Source organism: Sturnira hondurensis, unplaced genomic scaffold (genome assembly GCF_014824575.4).
Source record: "Sturnira hondurensis isolate 20B ecotype Veracruz unplaced genomic scaffold, ASM1482457v3 Scaffold0011880, whole genome shotgun sequence".
Lineage (NCBI taxonomy): Eukaryota > Metazoa > Chordata > Mammalia > Chiroptera > Phyllostomidae > Sturnira > Sturnira hondurensis.
Genome location: NW_028084511.1, coordinates 475,625 through 501,627, shown reverse-complemented (window position 1 = coordinate 501,627; position 26,003 = coordinate 475,625). Strand labels below are relative to the sequence as shown.

General features: G+C 45.3%; 1 protein-coding gene across 1 annotated transcript in view; it reads left to right on the top strand.

Moving 5' to 3' along the window:
• The first annotated feature begins 10,303 nt into the window (after positions 1 to 10,303).
• The window catches only part of OSBP (oxysterol binding protein), a 32,624-nt gene continuing 16,924 nt past the window's right edge, over positions 10,304 to 26,003 (top strand). The window contains exons 1-7 of the mRNA XM_037060463.1: positions 10,304 to 11,032; positions 16,181 to 16,389; positions 18,321 to 18,571; positions 23,340 to 23,538; positions 23,737 to 23,839; positions 24,135 to 24,189; positions 24,378 to 24,509. Coding sequence (XP_036916358.1) covers positions 10,671 to 11,032; positions 16,181 to 16,389; positions 18,321 to 18,571; positions 23,340 to 23,538; positions 23,737 to 23,839; positions 24,135 to 24,189; positions 24,378 to 24,509 — 1,311 coding nt within the window. The 5' untranslated portion in view covers positions 10,304 to 10,670. The remainder of the gene's footprint in view (positions 11,033 to 16,180; positions 16,390 to 18,320; positions 18,572 to 23,339; positions 23,539 to 23,736; positions 23,840 to 24,134; positions 24,190 to 24,377; positions 24,510 to 26,003) is intronic.

Sequence of the window (26,003 nt, the reverse complement as noted above, 5' to 3'; positions counted from 1 at the left end):
TCTAATTAATAAAAATTAAAGTTTCTAAATTTACATTTTTATAGGGTATTGTAAATAAAAACAAATTGTATACTTGAAAAAAATGTGTGCCTGCATTTCTCCTTTCTTGATTTTTAATGTGTTTCTAGTGTATTCAGGTAGAACTGGCAAACCTTAAGGTTGGAGATTGGTGAGAATATTACCTAATGTTCCCACCCATTTAATTTTGTTGTAAGGGACACAGATAAAGATCTTGTGTTTACTTGGTAATGTTCCTGTAAAAACCTGGAGTGCTTTCATTTCTCCCCTCCCCCCTTTTATCTATAAAACAGAATTACGGATTATAGTAGATAATACTCTAGTTCCTCATCTTCATTTCATCTATCTCTAGGCATATGTGATTTTTTAAAAATATATTTTATTATGCTATTACAGTTGTCCCATATTTTTTTCCTTTATTCCCCTCCACCCTGCACACCACCTCCCACCTGCATTCCCCGCCTTTGGTTCATGTCCATGGGTCACACATATAAGTTCTTTGGCTTCTACATTTCTTATACTATTCTTAGTCTCCCCCTGTGTATTTTCTACCTACCATTTATGTTTCTTATTCCCTGTAACTTTCCCTGTTCTCCTCTCCTACTGGTAACCCTCCATGTGATCTCTGTTTCTGTGAATCTGTTTCTGCCCTAGTTGTTTGCTTAGTCTGTTTTTGTTTCTTAGGTTTGGTTGTTGATAGTTGTGAGTTTGTTGTCATTTTACTGTTCATATTTTTTATCTTCTCTTTCTTAAATAAGTCTCTTTAACATTTCATATAATAAGGGCTGGGTGATGATGAACTCCTTGAACTTGACCACCTCTGGGAAGCAATTTATTTGCCCCTTTATTCTAAATGATAGCTTTGCTGGATAGAATAATCTTGGATGGAAGTCCTTGCTTTTCACGCCTTGGAATACTTCTTTCCAGCCCCTTGTTGCCTGCGAGGTTTCCTTTGAGAAATCAGCTGACAGTCTGATGGGCACTCCTTTGTAGGTGACTCCTTTTCTCTGGCTGCTTTTAAGATTCTCTTCATGTAGCCTAGTTTAGCCTTAAGCTGCCTTCATGGTTAGCTCTGAATTTCATCTCACAATACATATCCTCAAAGCAGATGGGGGAAATTTGCAGATTTGTTATAGTAAATTTATGTTTCAGACTTCAGTATCATCTTTAACATGCTCAAGATAAAAGGCTCCGTTCTTCGTCCCCTGCTTTGTCATCGTCGTGTGTGCAGTCGAGTCTTTCGTACACCGGGTCTGCCCACCAGACGCTCGGGATCAAGTGATGTCTAACCGTGAAACAACACTGGGACCGCCCCCACTCCCCAGGGGGTTTGGAGGGAAACTAATAAAGTCAGGTGCAGCTCCGAGGGGAGACACCCTGGAGCAGAACCCGTGGCCTGTGAGGAACGACACGTGAGATGGCGCGCACGCTTGTGCTGTGTCACAGGCACCAGCCTCTTCCCACAGGAGGCTGGCGATACCACCACTCTGGACGGGTGGGCGTGTTTTACAGAAAAGTCATTTTTCTCTTGGCTATGTTTCTGCACTAGTTGACTAGTTCAGTAATAAATATGTGAGACCTTCAGTTTGAGTAAAAAGACACAGCAAACAAGTAGAAAAAAGTCAAAAATGGTAAAGAGGAAGGGGGATAATTTAACATTGGCTTTCCACTTACATGGACCTTACCTTTACCCTGGTGAGTGAGTGGACAGGCCCCTGGAGTGAAGCGGCTTGCCCGGGGTGACAGCAGATCGGGGGATTCGTACGGGATATTCTTACCGCTGTGAAGGAGTGAAAGGGTCTTCTGCCGGACTCATTCTCACCCCTGCGCGAAGAAACAAAGTCTCACTAGATAGCTCTGCTTGGTTAGAGAAGAAGTGGCCCTGGGGTGCCCGTGGGTTCCCAGAGGTGTAGATCCAGGACGTGACCAGTGAGGAAGACCTTAGAGACTGGGCCCCAAGCCAGGGAGCTGAAACAGGGCACAGCTTGCCTCAGGTCCAGTGGCTGGAACTTGCACCTGTAGGCTCCGCTCCTCCCTAGGTCCCAGCTCACCATGGCCTGAGAAATACCAGGCTTAGCCAGGAAGAATGTCAGTGTTATGTTCCTTGCGTGAAAAAGCAGGAGTTTAGGAAGGACATGTTTCTCCTTTATGAGTAAAACAGGAGGTTACAATGACCACGAAATGATTTCGAAGCATGTAGTATATTCAAGATACTGTTCATCCTAGGTGCTTGAAAGGTCGTACTTAAGACTCCAAGTAACCAGTGAGCGCAATGTTAGCCCCCCTGCTAGTGTATGTCAAAAAATAAATTAGGCGGTACGCTAAACTTATACAGCGTGTGTCGTGGTCAAAAACTGGCATCGAGGTATATAATCTTATTTAAGAAATAGAAGACCCAGGTAAGATGTAAGGCTTGGGGATAATAATTTTCACAAATGAAAATGCAAGTAATTTTAATAGTTAGAAGTTCACCCCCAGCTCTGGCTGGTGTGGCTCAGTGGGTTGAGGGCCGGCCTGTGAAGCAAAGTGTTGCTGGTTTGATTCCCAGTCTGGGCACGTGCCTGGGGTGTGGGCCAGGTCCCCAGTTGGTACATGAGAGGCAACCACACCCTGATGTCTCCCTCTTTCTCCCTCTCAAAATCTTGTTTTTAATCTCACCCCCAGTAGTAATCAGATAAAATGGTGGGGTTTTTTAACTTACCAAATTAACAAAATTTTTAGAAATCTTGTGATCATTCATGTTCCTGCCTAACAGGTTAAGACCTACCCATGCTCTTTTCATCACGTACAGACTTTGAGAATATGTAAAATCCTCATTGCTCAGAGTCCCCCCACCCATGAGTCTAGGATATGCCTGTCTCTGTGACATTGTACCTTCTGTTAAAGAGTTGGTATGTTCATACTCCTGTGAAATAAAAAATGGAATCCTACCCTGTCACACCAGCTAGGATATTGCTAAGGAGTGATTTATGCAAGAAATTAACTCTTGGACAGTAAACTTTCACAGTTGTTGTCTAGAGTACTATTCATTTGAAAGGTCCACTGTATCCCTTTTGGTAGCTATAACGTGGGCCCAACAGTCAAGGACCTTTCTTTCAAACTGAAATTATCCATAATTGCTTTTGTCCATGTCTGAACTAGCCACTCCCTAGACATCCAGCAGGGGACCTTTAGTACTGAGGATCAGTGCACCGGGGCAAAGCGCGTGCACAGTTCTAACTGATTAGCAGTGACCACTGTGTCGGGAATGAAGCACCAGCTTACATCTGGAAGTGATGATGACTTAAAATCACAAGTCGATTCTGTGCACAACCGTGGTCCCCAGTGTCTCCGGTCAACCTGGGTCCTCTGCACACAGCTCTCTTATATTACACAGAGGGCACTTGGGGCTGTTCGTGCGCCCAAAGGAGCTACTGTCCCTTTGTCAGTCTGGGACCATATCCCTTCCTCACTTTGCTTTAAAACAGAGGGTCCTTGGGACAGTTCGTGTGCTCGAATGCCACTACTGTGCTTAGTGTTACTAAAGAACCCACCCACGGCGACCTTGTAGTAAAGCGGGGCCCTCGGGCCAGTTAGTGTGTGAACATGCCCCTGCTGCTCTGTTGTTCCTTAGAACCAACCCACCAGTCCTCACTTTGCACTCAAACCAGGCCCTTGGAACAGTACATGTGCGTAAATGCCAAAAGAGAAGGAAGAAAATGCTCGTGAGGATCTGGAACTGCCACTTGCACGAATGGGGCACAGGTCTGCGTGTCTGGGAAGCCCCCCAGCGACGTGAAGGGCTCCGAAAGCATGCATAGCCTTTGACTAGTTAGTTTGGCTTCAGAAATCTAACCAAAGATTCCCAAGTAATGGTACTTTTCACAGCATTATTAATAAGAGAAATAACCTAAATGTCTAAGATCACAAAAATGGTTAAGTCTATGATAAGCCAAGTGTCATGGATAATTAGGCAGAATATTTAATCATGGAAAGTGTTTATAATAGAATGTGGGGGGAAACCATAAAGTTTTTCACTTTCAACCGAATTCTTTTTAAGGAAATGCATGTATGATAGTGTGAATATGGGGACCTTTTGCTTTTCACTATTTTTCAAATTTCCCATAGAGAAAAATGTATTGCCCATATTCTTAGAAGAAATACTGTTTTGGAAGAATTCAGTTATGTGGAAAAATACTAAGAACATAATGTTAAACATAAAATAGTTTCTCTGTATTTGGTGTAATCTGTGTGAGGGGGGAAATCGGAAAAAGAATGCAGTTGAGGGTGGCCAAATCGCTGTGGTTGCCTTAAAGGGGAAGGGTCGTGGGGGAGTTTGTGTGTAGGTGCCTGTCCCTGCTTTTCCATATTGTTGTAGCAGGGCAAAGGTGTCTGATCTAGTCGTCCTGGAGGTTAGGGCCAATGCATTTGACTTTGGAACAGAAGAATGTGTTAGGAATCTGAAAAAGTCACGTGAAAGCAAGGCAATTTTCTGGAGAGATGGTATTCCGTTACTGGACAGATAAGGTGATTTATTAGTTGAAAGATCAAAGATGAGTCCAAGCTTTATCTCCCAGGAGACTTCCATATTCACACTAAATTGCATTTTTCCAAACTGACTGTTGAATTAAGATGGATCCCAGCTGCAGAAAGATCTATTTTGGCCTAAGTGCCAGCCAGCTAGCTTTCACTTAAGTTCCCTGTCAGTCATTAGGAAAGTCAAGACATGACTGAATTTGACAGAGACGTGGACACCATCTACCATCTATTGGAGGCCAGTGAAATCCATAGCATTGTTTTGCCCTTTTTCCTCCTTGAAGCAGATTGTGAGGAGATTACAGGTCTCTGGTTTGCTTTTTATTATTGCACATAAGGCTGTTCCAAGAACCTTTTCCTTAACTATTCAATGTGACTCTCCAAGCTGCCCCAACTTAACCAAGTTTATTCTCCAAGTCCATACTAACCTAAATCAGGCCTGATGGCTGGGCAACGTCTATCAGGGAGCTGGGTAACAAGCGACGTGTGTGTTTTGCCAGTTATGACTAGAGTATCTTCAGCTGCTCAGCTCTTGTACCAATCTGAAGAACCAGAGAGAAATCTGCAGATAACCTGCAAAGGGAAAGTATCTCAAGTTCCACGCCCAGGAAACCCACTGCTGAGTTTAGCGTATTGTCCTCCAAGTGACTTCTTTTTTATTTTTTAATATGCTTTATTGATTATGCTATCACAGTTGTCCCATCTTCATCCCTTTATTCCCCTCCGCCCGGCACCCTCCTCCCGCCTGCTGATTTCTGTATGTATATGCATACACAGAGATACTTCTCTTTTTGCCTCATAATAATAAACATGGACATCTTTCTATGTCACTGTAGAGAGCGCTACCCTGTTTGTTAAATGTCTGTATGGTGTTCCACCGTGTGCCATTGTGCCGTAATCTAACTGCTGCCTTGTTAACAAGATTCAGTTCTCAAGAACTTTTTGTGAGTCATTATTGTTCATCCAGCGTATAGTAAGGGCTAAAACTGGGACTTAAACCACAAATTTTAAGCTCCAAGTCTAGGTTCCCGGCTACAAGAAGGCTGCTGCCCTTGGCCCCATGCTTCGTACAGGAACAGCAGAAACACGAGAACCCCTTAAGGACATATCTGCAAACTCTTCTTATCGGACTTCTTATTTAAATTTTTTGTATGGTTTGTGCTATTACAGTTGTCCCAGTTTTTCTCCCTTTGCCCTCCTCCCCCAGCAACCCCTTTCCGATCAGACTTCAATGCCTTCATTTCTGGTAGACAAACAGTTGCCTCCCAGTAATGTCAAAAAAGGGGCAATTACAATACATAAAGATCAGAATTAGAGGAAGGCCACTGTGAGGCATCTGTATGGTCCCTTTTGGGTTACGCATTTTTTAAAAGGAGGAAAAATAAGACCTTGTTTTCACCCTTTTCTCTTCCAATATTTTGAAAAGCATTTTTATATCAGATATATTGTCACAGGTGGTTGGTTCGTTCACTTATTCACTGCATTAATATGTGAGCTCCACAAATGCAGGAACTGTCTTGCTCCCAGGTGTACCCCAACATCCAGCACAGAGATGACACCTAGCACACATCAAACAAGCCCCTGTTCATGAAACAGTTGGGCTGGGAAGAAGCAGAGCTGAAAAGGGTTATCAGAGGACAGAAACTTAACGAATCAGCCTGTGCGTGCAAGGCCCACTTCAAAATACACTGTTTTTGTTTTATCACAATACCCTCTAGGTCAGGAACAGTTTAATAACATAAGGCAAGCACTGGTGTCCAGTATTACTCCATGTGCAGGGGCGACAAAGACCAACGAAGGCCATGCTCTGGTGCAGCTTACATACTGAGGGTTACTGAGAGTGGTAAGTGCTAAGAAGAGAATAGAAGAGGACAACGGAATCAAGAGGGATGGGGAGATACGTACTTCAGACTGAGTGGTCAGCAAAGGCCTTGAGGAGCATGCGACGTTTAAGCAGGCACATGAATGATGAGAAGAGGACAGCCGTGCAAAGGTCTCAGAACAGCATCCCAAGCAAAATGAAGAAGATGGCCAAGCCCTGACATGAGGATGAGGGAGAAGTTGAAGGGACCGTGGCGGATCAGTGTCGCTGGAGTGAAGGCAGTGAAACGGGGTAACCACACCAGGTCTTGTAGGGATTTATTCTCATGGAATGGAATGCTTCTCCAGAGTTTTTAAGGAAAAAGTACAAAACAAGATGTGATCTGATTTATGCTTTTTTAAAAAGATTTTCTTTATTTATTTTTAGAGAAATGGGAGGGAGGGAGAAAGAGGGAGAGAAACATTGGTGTGCAAGAGATACATTGACAGGTTGCCTCTCACATGCCCTCTACTGGGGACCTGGCCTACCACCCAGGCACGTGTCCTGACTGGGCATCGAACCAGTGGACGGATGACCTTTTCAGTTCGTAGGCTGGCACTCAATCCACTGAGCCACAGCAGCCAGGATTGACATATGCTTTTAAAAATCACTCACCCACCCAAGGTGGCTCAGTTGGTTGGAGCGTCGTCCTGTACATACGTCAAAAGTCTGTGGGACCAGTTCCAGGCCAGGGCACTCACCTAAATGTGGGCTCGAGTCTCCGTCCAGGAGCAACTAGGAGGCAACTTACCGGTGCTTCTCTACAGCGTCAATGCTTTTCTCTCTCCCTTCCTCTCTCTCAGAATCAATAAAAACATATCCTCAGGTGGGGATTTTAAAGGTAAACAAATAAATATCACAAAAGTCACTCTGCTGTATGAAGATGGAAATAGATAAGGGAAGGGGGCACTTAGGAAAGGCCCTCACAACACTATTCCTGGTCTACAGGATGAGGGGACTGAGCCTTTTTAAAGGCAAAGTGACAGGGAATTAATTTTTTAAAAAACAGACTTCAGACAGCAGTTACTTTGGGAGTGTTTAGGGGAATGGGATGGGCATAAAGATGTAGGAAACGTCATTTTGTACTTCTTATGTTGAGTGGTGGATTAATGGGTATTAATTTTACTGTTATACTTCATAACTTTCATATATCATATGCATTCTATGGATTTTAAGGATTGAATTGTGTCCCTCAAAACTCATGTTGAGCCCTGGCTGGTATAGCTTAGTGGATTAAACACAGGCCTGTGAAGCAAAGGGCCACTGGTTCGATTCCCAGTCAGGGTACATGCAGGTCAGGTCCCCAGGAGGGGACACATGAGAGGCAACCACACATTGATGGTTCTCTCCCACCCTTTCTCCTTCCCTTCCCCTCTCTCTAAAAATAAATAAATAAAATATTTTTAAAAAACCTCATGTTGAAGCCCTGGCCCCCAGAACCTCAGAATGACTGTATATAGAAAATGAGCCTTTAAATTGTGAAATAAAAAACTATTACAATTTTAAAAAGTTATTAAATAAAGAAAGAAAGAAAAGAAAATGAGCCTTTAAAGAGCTCAAGTTAAAACAGTTATTAGCATGGCTGGGCTCTAATCCAATAGGACCGGCGTCCATAAAAAGATAAGATTAGGACACAGGCACAGAGAAGAGCCCATGTGACGACACCAAGAGAAAAGAGCCATCTGAAAGTCAGCAAGAGACCAGAAGAAACAGGCCCTGCCAATCAATACCTTCATCTCGAACTTCTAGTCCCCAGAATTGTAAGAAAATAAATTCCCATTTTTAAGCCACTCCATTCTGGTAGCCCTAGCAAACTACTAAGTATAGGTGTCAAATATTTCATCTTCAAAATGTTTTAATTAATTATTAAAATCCCTAAGATAGTGGAATATATGTCAAACTCTTCACAGTGGTCACTCCTAAACATTTCTTCAATTTTAAAGATGTTTTCCTTCATAGCCATCATGCCAATATTACATCGAACAAGTGTAAAAACTGCTTAATATCATCAAATACCAGTCAATCTTCAAATTTCCCCAATTATCCCAACAATGTCTAAAAATCTGGGTATTTTCCAGAACCTGAATCCAATGAAGCATTTGGTTGTCTTTTATGTTTTTTTGAAGCTTAGGACAGTCTGACCCTTTTTTATGACATGAATTTTGCTTGATCTTTTGTGTTCCCTCTTCCATGAAACCAGTTGTCTTACGGAATGTCTCACATTCTTGAACGATATGATTTCCTATAGTTTCTTTTGTCTGACTGGTTCCTCCATCCCCTGCAGAGGGGAGATTAGATCTAAAGTCTTGATTGGAATCAGCTTGAACTGTTTTGGCAAAAAGCTTGATTAAACGATGTTGTAGACTTTATGCTGCAGCACACTGGGGACCTCACAAAAACTTGATTGCCCCATGGTTAATGATGCTAAGTTGGATAACTGGGTTCAGGTAGGGACAGCCAGCTTCCCCCACTGCAAACATGTCTTCCTTTCTGATTGGCAAGTTATCTGAGAGGTATATTTGGCTACATACCTCACATTTTTGCAGCTGTTTACAGGTTACCAAGTATGTTCCAATGTACAACAGCATCCCTATAGGGTTTTATTTGTTTAACAGAAATGAACACTGAACCCTGCAGTGTTTAAGTAAATGATTTTTCCCAAGTCCTAGAGCCAATAAGTAGCAAAAACAGGACTGAAGCATAAATAGGTTCCCTTTAGTTCAGTTTTTTAAAAATATTAATCCCAAATAACTTACATCTAACTGCAGATTTTCAAAGTGTATTTTCTTCCTTGAGTTCCATAAATCTCATCTTTCAAAAAAGATTTTCTAAAAAAAGATATTTTTCTCTACTTTCTTGATACCAGGAAAACATTACCAAGGAAAAGCAATTTGTTTTACAATGACAGCTGTATCTATTGCCTATCTAAACTAGCAAAATGTAACAGGTTTCCCAAAGCTCCATTTTAACAGTAGTTTACAACATCTAAATGTTAAATAAGTTACTGAATATGTTACTTTCGCAAATGTGTGAGCAAAGTCAATTTATAACAAAAAATTTTGGTGTGAAGTTAGGCCTACACACGTGCGCTTACGCTAAAACCAACCAGGCCTTTGGGCCTGGAAGAGACACTGAGGTGAAGTATGAAGTCAGGTAAGTCTATTTTCTCTTCACAGCTAGGTGGGCAACTCTTGGGACAGAATTAGAAGCAGGAGATAAGGGGTGTGGTGCGCTGATGAGAAAACCAGGGAGGGGAATTAGGAGGATCGTGGATCCAGGAAGGAACTGGGGAAGCTATTTCTGGGCTCCCCAGGAATCTGGACCTTCAGCTCGGGGTAAATACTGCGAGAGAGCTCTAGAAAGGGAAGACTGACTCAGGCAGGGCCTGACTGCTGAAAGTCACTCTTCCTACTAAGAAACTATGCTAAGAAACTATGGAGGTCTTAACTCAGCAAGGGGTACTCCAACACTACGCTTAAATCAAAAACAACTTAGTGAAACTGTCTTGCTTTTATCTCCCGTCAACTGCCCCAAAGCTAGAAGCAGGCGCACACACCCCCTAGGCGAGCATCCTGCATTTTATTGGCTGCCCCGGCCTGCCCCTCTCTCAATAGGTTTCTTTCATTGGTCAACATTCTCAAGCTCCCCCATAGGTGAATGACAGGTTTGCTACCCAATAGGAAATTAAAGTAAGGACATGACGAAAAGAGTCCTCCCTTTTCCCCTCAACTCGCTCGGTCAATGGTAGAAGAGGTTGAGCAGCTGATACCAACCACCAATCCGTAAGGGCGGAAAAGGGGACGCTAAAAAGATGATGAATATGGTGACGTGGCAGTGACGGGAGCATAAACTCAAATGAGTGGCAGAAACACTAGCCAATCAGCGATCAATTGGCCGGGCACTCTGCATTCTCCGGTTCTCCATATGAGCTTCAGAAAATCACCAATGAGCTTTACAAGAATCTGATGGGCCTTTATGTAAACCAATCAACGGCGTGCCTGGAGGACGGGTACCACCCCCGGGCTCTCACTCGGCGGTATGGAATGACAGGCCCGAAGAAAAATGCCAATATCCTAGAGATCTTCAGCAAGTGACACTCAGTCGCACCAATCGACTTTCTTTTACCGGCGACCGATCCCTCCTCCCCACGGCGGGCCTGGCAGGGCGGTGACGCTGCGCGGCGGCGGCTGATGCGCTAACTGTGTGGGGCTCTCCGGACGGCGACGGCGGCTTTCGTAGGCGGTTCCGGTCCTGTGTCTCCAGGCGGTGGCAGTTCATGGCGGCGACGGAGCTGAGAGGAGTGGTGGGGCCGGGCCCGGCAGCCATTGCAGCTCCGGGCGGCGGCGGCACCGGTCCCCCCGTGGTGGGAGGCGGAGGCGGCCGCGGAGACGCGGGGTCAGGCTCCGGGCCTGCGCCAGGCACTGTGGCCGCGGCGGCTGCGAGCGGCCCAGGCCCTGGGACTGGGGGAGTGGCGGCTGCGAGCCCAGCCTCAGCGCCGCCCGCGGGGGGCTCTGGCGGCTCGGGCGCTGGGGGTTCAGGCTCGGCTAGAGAGGGCTGGCTCTTCAAATGGACCAATTATATCAAAGGCTACCAGCGGCGGTGGTTCGTGTTGAGCAACGGGCTCCTGAGCTACTACAGGTAACTGCTTCCGGGGCGCTGTTCCCCACTGCAGCCCACAGTCCCCACGCCGTCACCCTCTCCAGCCGGCACCACAACCAAGGTCGCCCCAGGCTCCTTTTCATCACCTGCGAGCATTGACAGCCCGCGACATGGGCCCACCATCATAGAGTGTGAATGTCCTAGGATTTACCCCTTTGCCTGGGTTACCCATCTTTGCTGCCATACCTTCCCCCTTGGCCTCTGGCCTTTCCAGTTGTTTGAAGAGCATCGGTTTTTCCATTAGGTTTCCACCAGCATACCGGTGTGATGGTTAATTTCGCAAGGAAGGCGCTGTTGTAGGTGCCGAGGGTGCCCCTACGTATGGGAGAGCAAAGCCCAGGCTCTGCACCCAAGGAACTTAGAGTAAAGGTCCCAAGGTTTAGCTGTTTGTGTCTAGTCTCCAAATTTCAAGGTTATTAGCAATCTCTGATGTACCCGCCCTTCTTGCTCTCTCCACATTCAGGCACAAGGACACCGCTCACAGAGTGAGCCCGGTATCTGTCCCCTTGTCTTCCTTATCTCTCCAAGACTTGCTTATATTTCCTCCTAGACAGCTCAGAATGAAGATGTGCACTCCCGTGCTGCTTTTATTTTTGCTCGTCCCACCTCCTCCCATGGAATGATTTGAGTCTTTTATCCAGTAGTATTTCTGGCGTCTCTGGTTACTTTGGTTTGAGTTTATTAAAAAAAGAAGCACTGTCTTTGATATGATTACTCCTGTTTAACAGTGTGTGTTTCGGGATGTTTAATATATGTTTATGGGGATCCACAGTCTTGCCATAGCACAACATGCCTTTGACTCCTGTAGATAGAGGGGTTAAGATACCGGCTTTGGGGAGAGGACATAAACATTTTCTGAGGGCCAGCCAGTTTGCACGGGTGTTTTACATACAGTATTTCATTGACTCCCCAACAGCCCTGGGAATCAGGAGATATTCCCATCTTCCTGATGAGGAAACTGAGACTTAGCTCAGGCAGCCTTCTTCAAGTTTTTTTAAAAAATTTTTTATTTATTTTTATTTTATTATTTTTTAAAGATTTTATTTATTTATCTTCAGAGGGGAAGGGGAGAGGGAGAGAACTATCAATGTGTGGTTGCCTCTCGTGCGTCCCCTGCTGGGAACTGGCCTGTAACCCAGGCATGTGCCCTGACTGGGAATTGAACCCCGATACTCTGGTTCGCAGGCCCTTGCTCAATCCACAGAGCTACACCAGCCAGGGCTTCCTTCTTCAAGTCTTGAGGAGTCAGGATTTGAAACTGGTTCCGTTTGCACCAACATAAGCTAAAACCCAGGTTAGTGTTACATGAATTAGGTAGAGATAATTAGGTATCAATAGCAAGTAAGTTTATTGATCACGGTTACTATGTTTATTTTGATACAGAGTATAAAAGTCTCCTTCCAGGGAGACTTTGCTTAGTACAGTGGCATTACTAATTGGAATCTGTTTATGAAGACCACCATCCTATTTGGGACACAGAATGCTGTTGTTGGGAGTAGGTCATTCTGTTTCTTTTCCTCTGCCAGCAGTTACTCTGCCCCCAGGAGAGTTAGGGTGAACGAATCTCTTCCATTAACTTCATTGTATTGGCCCTTAGAGAAATTTTGAGGGTTAGCCAAAGGTGGGAGTTGGAAGTTTAGTTGGATTTAGGAAGAGTAGAAAATACCTTAGTGTATCCTTACTGCTTAGCAATATTAATTGTGAACAGTTGTGTATATCATTTGTATTATTCTAATTACTTATCCAGTACTGTAAGATTAGATCAAAACTAAAAAATTTAGTTTGCTCCAAAGCTTTTTCCTTACTCATTCTGATGTTCAATTGATTCACATCCTAATTTGGCTTGTAAGTCATTATTAACACTGATTCCCTATTTTCAAAAGTTGTGTATCAGCCAAGGGCCTTAATGTACGATCATTTTTCCCCATCTAAGTTCTTACCAAATCTACTTTCCAGGCCAGTAGATTCTTTGATCAGTACCAGTCTTGATCAATATGGATCTTGATTGGATATTAATAACATGTATTGTTGTTTGTTTTTTTTTTTACTTTTAGAGAGGGGAAGGGAGGAAGAAAGAAACATTAATGTGTAAGAGATGCATCCATCAGTTGCCTTTCTCAGCCCCCCAACTGGGAACCTGGCCTGCAACCCAGACGTGTCCTGAATGGGAATTGAACCAGCAACCTTTTGGTTTGCAGGCCAGCGCTTATGTATGTTGTTTTCAAGCACTTGAGACCACTTTTGACACTTCTCTTATAAGAGCTAGTGGTATCTGTCTGACCATAGATAAAACTCCTTCAATAACATACCAAACCACATGTTGGGAAATATGCCACAGGCCTGTCCTTGCCAGCTGAGATAGTCCCACCCACGAACCAACCAGGCAACAGGATCCAGAATTATCAAGTCTATGCACTACCCTCAAAATCAGATTGAAGTACTTGCTACCAAGTATGTTGGTAGTTTATTCTTCCCAGTCGAGTTCTTCTGGTCCTCAGCTCCCTAGAATTATTTAGCTAAGTTGTCATTCCTCTTGCTTTTCATGCCTCCAAAACCTGTCATTCCCTATATATGCCTTTCACAAATACTGTTGTTGTTTTAACCAAGACCATGGACCTCCTAGACCTGTCCCCTGACAAACTGTCCTAATAGGCTTTGGCAACACCACTTCCCTCTCCTTACACATCCTCTTCTTTCTCACATACCCAGTTGCACAGATGGCCAGTTACTTAAAACCAAATGTAGAGTCCCAGCTCTCCCAGACACATCGTGACAGGCCCATAGTATTAGTTTTCCTGGCTAGCCTCTAGAGATTGAGTTACTGTTTCAACTAGCATTTTCAAGGAAGAAATTTCTAGCTACCTAATGTGGTACTGCCTGAAGAACTTAGTGTGCACCCTGAAAATCATTTTTTTCCTAGCTTCTATACTAATCATTTATAACCATCTGTGTATTTGCCCAAACCCAAGAGCCTCGAGGTCAAGCCTGCCTTACTCCCGGGGTTCTTTTGTATCTTTAAAACTGCTATGGGCTTTATATGATTTGAGAAACTTCTTTAGTTCGCAAACATGAACAAGCAGAAGAGATTCCTGGGGAGTGATTTCTGAGAAGTTACCAACACAGGAGAGCCATGTGGTAGAAGGTCCTGGTAGCACCTTTGGAGTAGAAAGCAAGGGTGAGCTGCTGCCCGCTGTGGGTCTGTAATTCGGCCTGCATTATTCATAATGTAACTGAAGCTTGGGTGGGAGGGAGGGGAGGTAAGAATAGAAAAAAAACAGGGATTCACGTTACAGTGTGGCAGGTGCAGGAGATGGAGAGCTGCCCAGTCTGTTGAGACCCCCCCTGGCTGTCCCAACCTGCTCATTTGTGCATCTGAGGATGAAAAACCAGTTTCGTGTGACAAAACTGAACAATAGCACATCTGTCTTCCAAAGCCCAGTAAACCGACTTTCACAAACATTACCAAATCACACTTTCTAGAGACGGGTGCGTGTCATTTCTGGCATGCAGGAATTCTGAATGTGCCAGGTGTGTTGGGCTCCTTGGCCCCAGGGAAAGGGAAGTGGCTCTGCTTTGCGCTGTGGTAGTTGGCAAAGGACTTTGACCTCTTTGTGTTCCAAGTTGGTCAGGGAAAACTGCAGTCTCAACCTGCAGGTCCCTGGGCATAGCCAGCAGGTGGTGGGGAAATTAGGACAGTTTGCACAGTATACCCAATTGTGCTAGCAGCTTGCTATCTTTTCTCTTTCTTTTTTTAGATTGTATTTACTTATTTTTAGAGAGGGGAAAGAAGGGGGAGAGAGAGGGAGAAACATCAATATGTGAGAGACACATTGACAGGTCGCCTCTCTCACACTCCCAGCTTGGGGCTTGGCCTGTAATGCAGGCCTCAGTGCTGAATCCACTGAGCCACACCAGCCAGGGCAGCAGCTTGCTATCTTATGTGAAGTCTCTTGTAGCTTGTTGTCACCAGGCAGTGCTGTAAAGTTCAAAAGTAAGTCTATGAATAGAACTGTCAGTCAGTAGAGATGGGGACAATTTTTACACCCAGTCCTTGGAGAACAGATTTGCTGAATCTTTCCTAGCTATTAATAGATGGCTTAGGAGTTCCCACCAATGGAGGTCAGTGGGTCTTAGGAAAGAATATAGTCCAGAGAGACTAGACCACCTGGTGATTTTTTGTGATTATTTTGTCTTTTCTCCCACAGAAAGCTATACATTCCTATTGCATATCATTTGAGCTGTAGTCAACACTTAATATTCTAGACGTCCAGGTGTGCCTTATATACTTCTGCAATACAGTTCGAAGCCTAGTGTGGCGGGTCTCATGTGGGCTGAGTCGAAGTTGGGGAGTTGAGGTCAGGGAGGATTGTTCAGTACATGTAAAATGGCGCTGTTCTTTTAGGGAATGAAACTGTTACACAGAATTTTGTTGCAAGGGTTTATAAAGCACTGTAATAATGATAAATTTCTAAGTAAAAAAGTAATTCCTGACTGAGAAAGCGCACGAGGGAACTTTTTGGTGTGATGGAAATATTCCACATTTTGATTATAGAGGTAGTTACACAATTATATACATTTGTCAAAACTCACTGAAATCATACACTTCAAATTGCTGAATTTACCCCTGGCTGGTAGAGCCCAGTGGATTGAGCGTGGGCCTGTTAAGGAAAGGGGTTGCTGGTTGGATTCCAGACAGGGCAGAGGCCTGGGTTGTGGGCCAGGTCCCCTCTGGGGGACACACAAGAAGCAACTACACATTGGTGTTTCTCTCCCTCTCTTTTGCTCTCCCTTACCTTTTCTCTAAAAATAAATAGAATTTTAAAAGTTGCTGAATTTATAGTTTGTCATTGTACTTCAGCGAAGCCTTTTTCTTAAAAAAAGCCGAGGGTGATAGGAACAGCAGATCAATACAGTCTGACTCAGAAACAACACGTAGGCTCTGAAAGGAAATTTCTCCTAATTGTCTCTTGAATTTAGGGACTCGTTGGAGGGAAATACTAGGACTTGCTTGTTCCTACCAGTGCTATATTTCCGAAAGGCTTAGAGTTATGAAAAGAAATGGGACGTGATCAAAGAGGAACCACCCATCCACTTCCCACTTAGCGTGTCTTTGCCTCCTTGTTGTAGGTCAAAGGCAGAAATGAGACATACCTGCCGTGGTACCATTAACCTGGCCACAGCCAATATCACTGTGGAGGACTCCTGCAACTTCATGATCTCCAATGGGGGTGCTCAGACCTACCATCTGAAGGCCAGCTCAGAAGTGGAGCGCCAGCGCTGGGTGACGGCCCTGGAACTGGCCAAGGCCAAGGCTGTGAAGATGCTGGCAGAATCAGGTAGGGAGCAGAGAACATTATGTCTGGAAAACTTCCATTTGCTTGTCTTCCGCACAAATCCAATTTTATCACTCATGGTCATTTAATTATCAACTGTCTCCTAGATGTCTGGGCTTCTCCTCATGCAGTATTTCTCCTGGAATGATGATTTCTTACTGAGGGCAGTTCTGCCTTGCAGGGGACATTTGGCAATGTCTGGAGCCATTTTTCTGGTGCTGGCCGAAGGTGGTGGTGCTCTTGGCATGTAGTGAGTAGAGGCCAGGGAGGCCGCCAAACCTCCTGCAAGGCAAAGGACAGCCACCCAGCAAAGAGCTGTCTGGCCCCGAATGTCAGTAGGGCTGAGGGTGAGGCTTGCGTCCTACAGGCATAAACAGTTGTCCTTTTGGCTTTTAATGCCAATTGACTACCTTAACATTTTGACAAATAAATTATTTTATTGCTAAATCAGTCCTAGGATTATTACAGCTTGCAATTTGGATCTATTCTTACTTTTTTATTTTCTCCTGATATCTTACTTAACTGTTAGTTGAGTTGAAACAATCTTTGTAGACTGCTGAAAACATTGTATATGATGTTTTCTATGAAAAAAAATCTTCATTTTGCTATCTTTGTTTCACAAAAAAAGAGTACTCTAATTATGTTTAGATTTTTCTTTGAGGAAAATGGTAGGATTCCCACCACCCCCCCCTCAGTTGTCGATAGTTTACTCATACTGAGCTTGTTCACTTTGAGCTGACCAAGATGGTTACCTGCTGACTTTTGTTCATCTGTTGGTGATAGTGGGGTGTTTTGTTTTGTTTTGTTTTGTTTTTTAGAGAGAGGGGAAGGGAGGGAGAGAGAGAAACATGCATGTGAGAGAGATGCATTGATTGGCTGCCTTCTGCACACACCCCGACTGGGGACTGAGCCGGCATGTGCCCTGCAGGGAATCAAACCAGTGACCTTCTGGTTTGCAGAGTGACCCCAACCAACTGAGTCTCTCTGGCTAGGGCATCTGTTGCTTTGCCTATGCCCTGTCATTTCCCGTGCCATATGTAGTATCTGTTAAGCAGTGAGAGGAAAATTCACTGCTTTGTAAAGTTTTCGGTAACAGGTTATATTTTCACTTTGGCCTTGCCTCTCTGTCTAGCAGCTAGATCAGGTGTTTCCTTATTTCCTTTGTTTTGATTTTCGGGCCGATGTTAGCGCCCCCAAAGGAAGTGACACTGCTGGAAAAGCACTTTGCAGCCACCAAAGTGTTAAGTACCAAATTGGGAGCGAGACGTGCAGCACAGCTGTCTGCATGACTTCTTACTGGAGAGTCATTTAACAGAAGACCTTGCTTTACTTTCAGTGCGGTGGTGGCTGTCATGTCAGAAAAGATAAACAAATGGGTGGTCTTCTCATCTTCAAAAACCATGAGTTACCGAGTCTTTTGGTGATGGGGACTTGGTTTACAAGGAGCCAGGCTGTGGTTCTCAACCCATCTCACAGGAGGCCCACTGATCACCCAACAAGTGACAGTGAGTTTGCAGTGATAATCAGCTGGGACCGGATTGGAACCCTCACTCGAGAGTTTAAAGGCTCATAATTCATACCTAACCCCAGGAGCCATTTAGATTCTCCCTCCTGTCCTCTGGGTTCTGAAACTTCAGTGCCTATCAGAATTACCAGGCAGCTTATTCAAAATGCAGGTTTCTAGGCCTTACCTCACACCAGCCAAATCAAACTTGGGGAGTGGGGCCAGAGAGTCCACACCTATAAGAACTCCAGTGTTTGTGATACAGGTGGGCTGTGGACCACACTGGAGAGAAGCTGTCTGGTACCGGCAAGCTGTTGGTTGGTCAGAACACACAGTAGGAGAAGCAAAAGTTTGGTCATGGGCAGACCTGGCAGGTTTAGGCTCTCGCTCCCGGGCCTGGAATCATGCAACTTACCTTTTGCTTCTGCAGATGAGTCAGGAGATGAAGAGTCTGTCTCACAAACTGACAAGACAGAGCTGCAGAATACCCTGCGGACTCTGACCAGCAAAGTGGAGGACCTGAGCACGTGCAACGACCTGATAGCCAAGCATGGCACGGCGCTGCAGCGCTCCCTCAGTGAGCTGGAGTCCCTGAGGTTGCCCGCCGAGAGCAATGAGAAGATTAAGCAGGTCAACGAACGGGCCACTCTCTTTAGGATCACATCCAATGCCATGATCAATGTAAGTGCAGACTGTCCATGTTGCTTTGTGATTCTTTCCCTCTTTCAAAATGTAATTTTCCCAAATGCTGGAGAATTGTATTGATAAAGCACAGAGCATCAGATCCTGCTTTGCTGCTCAGGATTTAAGTTACATTATTTGTTGCACGAAATAGAATGGAGTGCACAGATGGATTGACTTTCACGTTCTGCTCAAATCTCAGGAGGACACTGCTCCAGCCAGGGAGCAAGTTCTGCTGGTGAGCATTGCATCCTCTAGCCTCTCTGGGTTGTGGTTTTATTTATTGTGAGCTAACTGTGTCTGTTAGAACTAAAAGATCTCATGGGTCCTTTCCACTGTCAATTCTTTGAGCTTTTAAGTTACAGTCTGATCCCTACGTGTTAATGCATGTGGCCTACAGTGTGGTGAACAGGGGCTGGAACAAGTACTGGTGAGAACCTTGTAGTACTAGTTGCCGGTATTCCCATCTTTACTCCTTGCTTCCAGGGGTAACTTTGAGTGGCGGGACAAAACGCCCAGCTTTGGATACCTTCTGTTTAGAAAGAAGGGGCCAGTGCCTCCGCCTCCTGTGACTTCCGTCTGGGTGGTTGGCGTTGGTTGGCGGCAAGACTCCGAGTAAAGCCAGAGCACCACTGGCATTAGCGATGTATTTCAGGTCCTGGGTGGTTGAGATGAAGTGAATGCATGGTTTGAAATGCTGTTTGTCTTCTACTGGTGACTAGTTCTCACCTGGCAGGTTGTTTTAGCAGCTTCTACACGAGAACCCTAGAGGACATTTCGTAACATGAGTGAGAAGGGAACTCTCTGAGAAAGGGCTTGTGTGGGGTTTGGTTTTTTTTCTCATCTTATTAAATGAGTTGGAATTCCTTCACTAGGGCCAGATTTTCCCGTGTTAGGGAGTGATAATAAGGCATTTGCTTAGAGCTACTGTGGCTTTCGTGGCTCCGAGAGATTGGAGGTCTTCCCTGTGACCAAGGGGAAAGTGAATTATTGTGCTCATTTAAAACCTTTGTTCCTTACAAAACGTTGTGATCACCTTTCTTTTCATATCATTTTCTGAAGTGTGGACCTTGCACAGCAGATAGAACAGACCCGGGGTCTTGTGCACTGGGGGACCTCAGCTGTGTCCAGGACTCCTCTGCTCATCGGCACTGTGCTGGGTTTCTCCTGTCTGGTCGTGCGCCCTTTTTCCAAACTGTGGCCGTGCCTGCTTTTCTGGTCCTCTTGTGATCAGGGAAACCTCACAGATCACACAGGTCAATTTGTCAGTAGTGAATAATGTCTTTTATCCCTCTCAGGTGAATATCTTGCTCCATGANGCACTGGGGGACCTCAGCTGTGTCCAGGACTCCTCTGCTCATCGGCACTGTGCTGGGTTTCTCCTGTCTGGTCGTGCGCCCTTTTTCCAAACTGTGGCACCTCTTAGTGGTCGTGCCTGCTTTTCTGGTCCTCTTGTGATCAGGGAAACCTCACAGATCACACAGGTCAATTTGTCAGTAGTGAATAATGTCTTTTATCCCTCTCAGGTGAATATCTTGCTCCATGACAGTTTTTCCTCTGCTATATGAAAAATTTGCTAAATAAAGCACCTCGTCATTGAAAATTTTCTCATGAAACTGAAACTTTAGTTTGGACTTTACTCTGGAAACTGTGCTCATTTTAGTCCTTGGGGCAGTTCTTCTCCAAATTGTGAGGGTCCAGAGTTTGTGTCAAAGGGAATGATTCCTTGGGTGTCAGAGGAAAGTTGTGTCTTATTCTCGTCTCCCTTCGTGCACTGCCTGTACCTTTTTCATAACTGGTGTAGCTTAAAATTCATTTTGTTTTCTTTTTTCATCTCTGTCTTGTTTCCTTTCTACCTTTTAGGTGATGGCGGCTAGGTCTTAAGCATAATGTGCGTGTTAGAAATTACTATCCTGGCACACCACATCTCTAAAGGGGGACTTATATCAAAGGAAGTATATATTTTATTCAGTTTCTTAGAACCTAGCTTTTCTTTACTACCACAGTGAGTCTAATCAGAGGAGTAAGCTTGACACAGCCAGTGTCCATTTGCTAATCGGAATATCTGTTTCGCACTGTCTGTGCTCTAGGTACTTTGCTAGGACACGTGAAACAGATGTGGGGGCAGTCCCTGCCCTCAGGGAGATAGCTCTCTGGTGGGAGGGACAGGGAAGTAGAGGTCATGCGGAGGTCATGCGGTCTGTGCTGAGTGCATGGCGGGAACAGCATGGCTGCTAGGGAATGGCACGTATGGTTTAGCGCAGACTAGGAGAATTTAGAATTCAACTAAATTCTGGAAGAGCAGAGAGAGCCTTCCTCCAAAAAAAAAAAAGGAATATAGAGCCTGGGACCCTGAAGTCTGGGGGCTGCAGGTAACCGTCTGTACAGCCTGGGGCAGCCTGCTTCCTCTGTGACCTCAGTTTCTTTTGTGTGAATGGTGACGATACTGGTAAGCTGCTCACCAGGTGTCCAGCAAAGTGCCTGACATGTAATTGTCTCTCACTAAATTTTCGTTGTGATCAATGTCATTAAAGGGAGGTGAGGGAGAAGAGTTGATCCAGGTAGAGGTGGTGTATGTGGATTTCTTCCTCTCTTCCAGAGTTCGGTGACTGGCTCTTAGTGGAGCAACGTAGTCACTACTGGGGATGAGACTGGAAAAAAATTAAGTGTGAGGAGGCGATGGGGTGCAGATCCTATGTAATGGGTTTGGTAGGCACACCTTTAAAGAGGATAAGATCAGTTTTGGTGCAGCCTTAATATAATAGCCAACACCTTACTGAATGTTTTCTATAAGCCCAGGTGGTTCTAAATGCTTTACATGTAAAGCAACAACTCTTTGAGGTAATTATTATCATCACACTCTGTTTACAGATGAGGAGAATGAAGCACAGAGAGGTTATGTTACTTGCCTAGAATTCCATAGCTAGACAGTAGGGTGGAGCGGTGATTGGAGTTCTGACAGTGCCGCTCCAGCGTATGTACTCTGTACTGCCTCTGAGCATGGAGGACGGAGCGGAGCGTGCGCCTGCCTCTGAGCATGGAGGACGGAGCGGAGCGTGCGCCTGCCTCTGAGCATGGAGGACGGAGCGGAGCGTGCGCCTGTAGCCCTGTTGGTTAGAGTGCCATCCCCATAGGCCAAGGCTGTGGGTTTGATCCTGATCAGGGCACTATAGTAATCAGCCAATGCATGTTGAAATACGTGGAACAACAAATCTGTCTCTCAGCCTCTCCCACTCTCTCTTCCTTTCTAAAATCAGTAATTTTTTTTTTAAAATAAAGAAGCATGCAGATTCCAGAAATATTAAAGAAGAATCCATAGGACTTGATCATTGGATGTAGAGAGGGACTCAAGACTCAGAAGCAAGGATTCTCCTTGGTTTTCTGTTTGGGGCAGGTGGGGGGCCCTGGAACTGCTGTGCCACGGGGCCCTCCGAAGGGAGAGGCAGAGTCAGGGAGGGAGCCTGGGGAGTTCGGGTTGGGACCCACAGATTTCGAGATTATCTTGAGCCACTGAATAGGTAACTGGATATTCCGGTCTGAAGCCTGGTGAGCACAGAGCTGGAATTATTGATTTTGTAATCGTTAGCCTGCTGGCAGGAGTTGAAACCATGGGTGTAGATATTTTATTTACCTTATAGCTCCTCTAGAACAGGGTGTTGAATTTGAAGATTACATTGCTTCATTTTTTCATTTATTTATTAAGCAAACGTTATCAGGCTCCTACTATGTACAAAGCCACTAAGATATGAATTAATATGAATTGTGTCTTCATATTGCTTATGATCCATATGGAGAGACAGATAACAGTCATGACATTGCTGTGGCTGGTGTAGAACAGAAGTATGCACCAAGTGCTGTGGAAATGTAGGGAAGAGACTTGGAGGGAAGTGTCACAGAAGAATAACGTTTGCCATCGACACTAAACAGTGACGAGGTCTTGGACAAGGAGAGAAAAGCAGCAGGAAAGGGCATCCCAGGCAGAGCGAGTAACATGTGCTGTTACAGGAAGGCCTGAAAGGAACCCGACAGCCCAGGAAATGGTGAGCGGCGCGGTGCGGTTCCATGGGAAGGTGCAGGAGCCTGGAGGGGAGGATGTCAGGCAGGTGGTGGCCCCGCCGTGAAAGGCCCTTGTGTTTATAACGGGTAGTTAGGGAGCCCGTGGGGGGACTGATGTGATCCGATTGGTGTTTTGTCTCCAGTGCCTTTCTTTGATTCCTCAGGTAGGCTTCTAATTTTTAACATCAGTTGTTTCTTAATGGCCAAAACAAAAATTACGTGTTCCCATATTTGGTCTAACTCAGTGCAGCTTCTCAGTGTCTCAGTGTTCTCAGTGTCTGAATTCCTGAGCTCTAGGGGAGTTGAGTTTAGTCAAGAATTTATTGAAAGCCGTCATCTACTGTTTTTCCTCTATTTCAATGGGTAGATTTTTTTTTCCTCTCGGTGTAGTTCACATAGCTGCCCTTTGTGATGTTGCCACAAATACTTTGTCTAGGTTTACTGCTCACCTGGCATTTGATTGATCCTCATGACCAGGAAAATATAAAAGAACCGTGACAAACCATGCTCATTTTTTTTCTGGAGTTGACCTTCATCTCTTCAGGAAGCTGGCTGTCCCTGATACTGTGGGATGATGGCAGGGAAAGTCTTTCATTGGAATCTGTGTGTTCAAGTTCCCAGAATAAGGTTCCTTAATGGGCTGAAAGAGGCCTGAGGGGTATTTCTGACTAGTTGAGTTGATGTGACACATGTTAACTCTTTTCCCCTACAGGCCTGCAGAGATTTCCTTACGTTAGCCCAGACCCATAGTAAAAAATGGCAGAAGTCGCTACAGTATGAAAGAGACCAGCGTATCCGGCTGGAGGAGACCCTGGAGCAGCTGGCAAAACAGCACAACCACCTGGAGAGGGCCTTCCGAGGGGCCACGGTGCTGCCGGCAAACACTCCTGACAGTGTAGGTTCCAGTAAAGGTAAGACACTGGTAGAGGAACTCCAGATTCCCCAGAAGCAGTGACTCGTGGGAAATGCGATCATTGGAGCCGCTTAGGTCTTCCGACTTTTCCACTGTCTTCTACCATTTGTTGCCGTGTTTGTGATTAGAGTGAAGTGAGCCTGCCAGGTTTGGTAAATGTGGCCAAGGTGAGTGAATAAGGCCTTTCCCCTTATAGATCGGTGCTGCTCTGGCAAAGGAGACATGAGCGATGAGGATGATGAGAATGAATTTTTCGATGCGCCTGAGATTATCGCCACGCCTGTAAATTTGGGCCACAAGTAAGTTATCTTTGACTCTCCACCAGAACGAACGTATCCGACCTTCCAAAGGCCGGCAGTGTTTACTGAGATCTAGGCCCTGTCTCGTAAGTAAGTGGAGAACCGGTAGCTTTTTTACCAGAACAGATTGTCCAGAGATGTTTAAATTCATACGTATTTTACTCTAAGTGTCTTTCGATCACCCATTAATAAGTTTGTGCACTATGCTTAGCATTCCGCCTTATGAAGACGTGGCAAGGACCAAGGTCTAGTGCTGCTCTTTGTTCTAATTCTCATGTACTTCCCGTCCGTGCAGACGTACTGACAGCAACATCAGTGGAGCCAGCAGCGACATCAGCCTTGACGAACAGGTTAGTCTTACTTGGGACTTATCTGAAGTGAGGGACTTGGAGTGTGATTCCCGAGGACTTGTTTGTAAAGCACTTAGAGAAACAGAAAGTGCTGGAATTTTTTGTTTCAGGAGGCAGGGAGGGAAGGTTATAAATACCAGGTTTTCTGTTCTTTTCGGGAGATTGAATGGCTCTGTGTTTGTTCTCAGTACAAGTATCAGCTGGAAGAGACCAAGAAGGTAAAGAGAACTCATATACCACAGAAGCCAAACTACAGCCTCAATTTGTGGAGCATCATGAAGAACTGCATCGGAAAGGAACTCTCCAAGATCCCCATGCCGGTGAGGTTCGCGCACGCCCCGGCTGCTGCCGAGAGGGACCCCAGCCCCCCAGGGGAGAGTGCTGCCGTGATGGCCCCACCCACTGGTGTGGCCGGTTGTGGCATGGTGTTGGTTGCCCTTAGAGTTGTATCTGTCCCTTAAAATTACCTGCTGTTATTTGGGCTGTGGATCTGGTATGTTCTCAGATCACCGCGAATCATCTGTTCAGCAGTTTGCTTAAGAGCAGATTTCTAGACCGGCAGATTTCTTTGCCAGGCAAAGATAACAGTTTCTATTCTCAAGGAGTGTGTAGTTTAAAGGAGTCAGGCGTGAAAACAGATAAAAAGCATTATTTTTTATGATAGGGTAGTGTTGTTTGAAGTACTGTATGTATAAAGGTTTGGGGAGCACAGAAGCAAAAACAATGCATTCCACCCTGGCTGGTGTGGCTCAGTGGATGGAGGGCTGGATTGCGAAGCAAAGAGTTGCCATTTGATTCCCAGTTAGGGCACATGCCTGAGTTGCAGTCAAGTAGGGGGGTGCACAAGAGGCAACCACACATTGATATTTTTCTCCCTCTCTTTCTCCCTCTCCCTTCCTCTAAAAATAAATAAATAAACTTTTAAAAAACAAAAAAGCCACAATTCATTCCAACCAAGAAGGTGAGGATCAGGGCCATGATGAAGACGGTGTCTGGGCTGACCTCCCTGCCTGCAGTCATGCCCTCTTCCCCTCTGTCCGCCCTGTTGCTAAAGTGATCTTCTCAAAATTGAAAATGTAGTTGTGTCACTTCTTAGCTTAAAACCCTTTACCAGGTCTTTATGGCTTTGAGAGTAGGCCAATTCCTGCCTGGGCTCGGTGCTTCCCCTTGGAGGACAAGGCTGTGTCCGCACACTCTGGCGTTCTGCTGCAGTCCCCCCTCAGGTGCTCAGAGGCGGCTTGTCTCTTCCCTCAGGGCATTGCACGCACTGCTCTTGCTGCTGGGGATTTCGGCAGCTCCCCACCCACCCTGGCCACTTTTCTTTTGCTGAATACCCTTTCTGTCAGGATTCAGCTGTAGTATTGTCGCTTTCGGCACGGCTTCATCCCTGCATCCCGGCAGGGTGAGGCCTTCTCTCTCCTGTGCACTAGTAAATCCAGCGTTTATGTCTGGGAAATGGATAGCACTTGCTTGTTCATCCCACAGGCATTCACTGAGCACTTGTTATCTGCCTGGTGGTGTAACAGCATGTCGGTTAGGTATGAGTTTAATAGAAAGAAAAAATTCAGCCCTGCTTGGTGTGGCTCAGTGAGTTGGAGCATCATCCCATAAACCAAAAGTTTGGAGATTCGATTCCTGTGCACCTCTGGCACGGTCCGGGTGCATGCCAGAGGGCAGCTGATCGACATAGATGTTTCTCTCTCCCCCTCCCTTCTGTCTCTCTAAAAGCAATGAAAAAATGTCCTCGAGTGAGGGCATATAACAAATAAAGAACAAATTTGAAACATATTGGTTTAAACCAGGGGTCAGCAGAC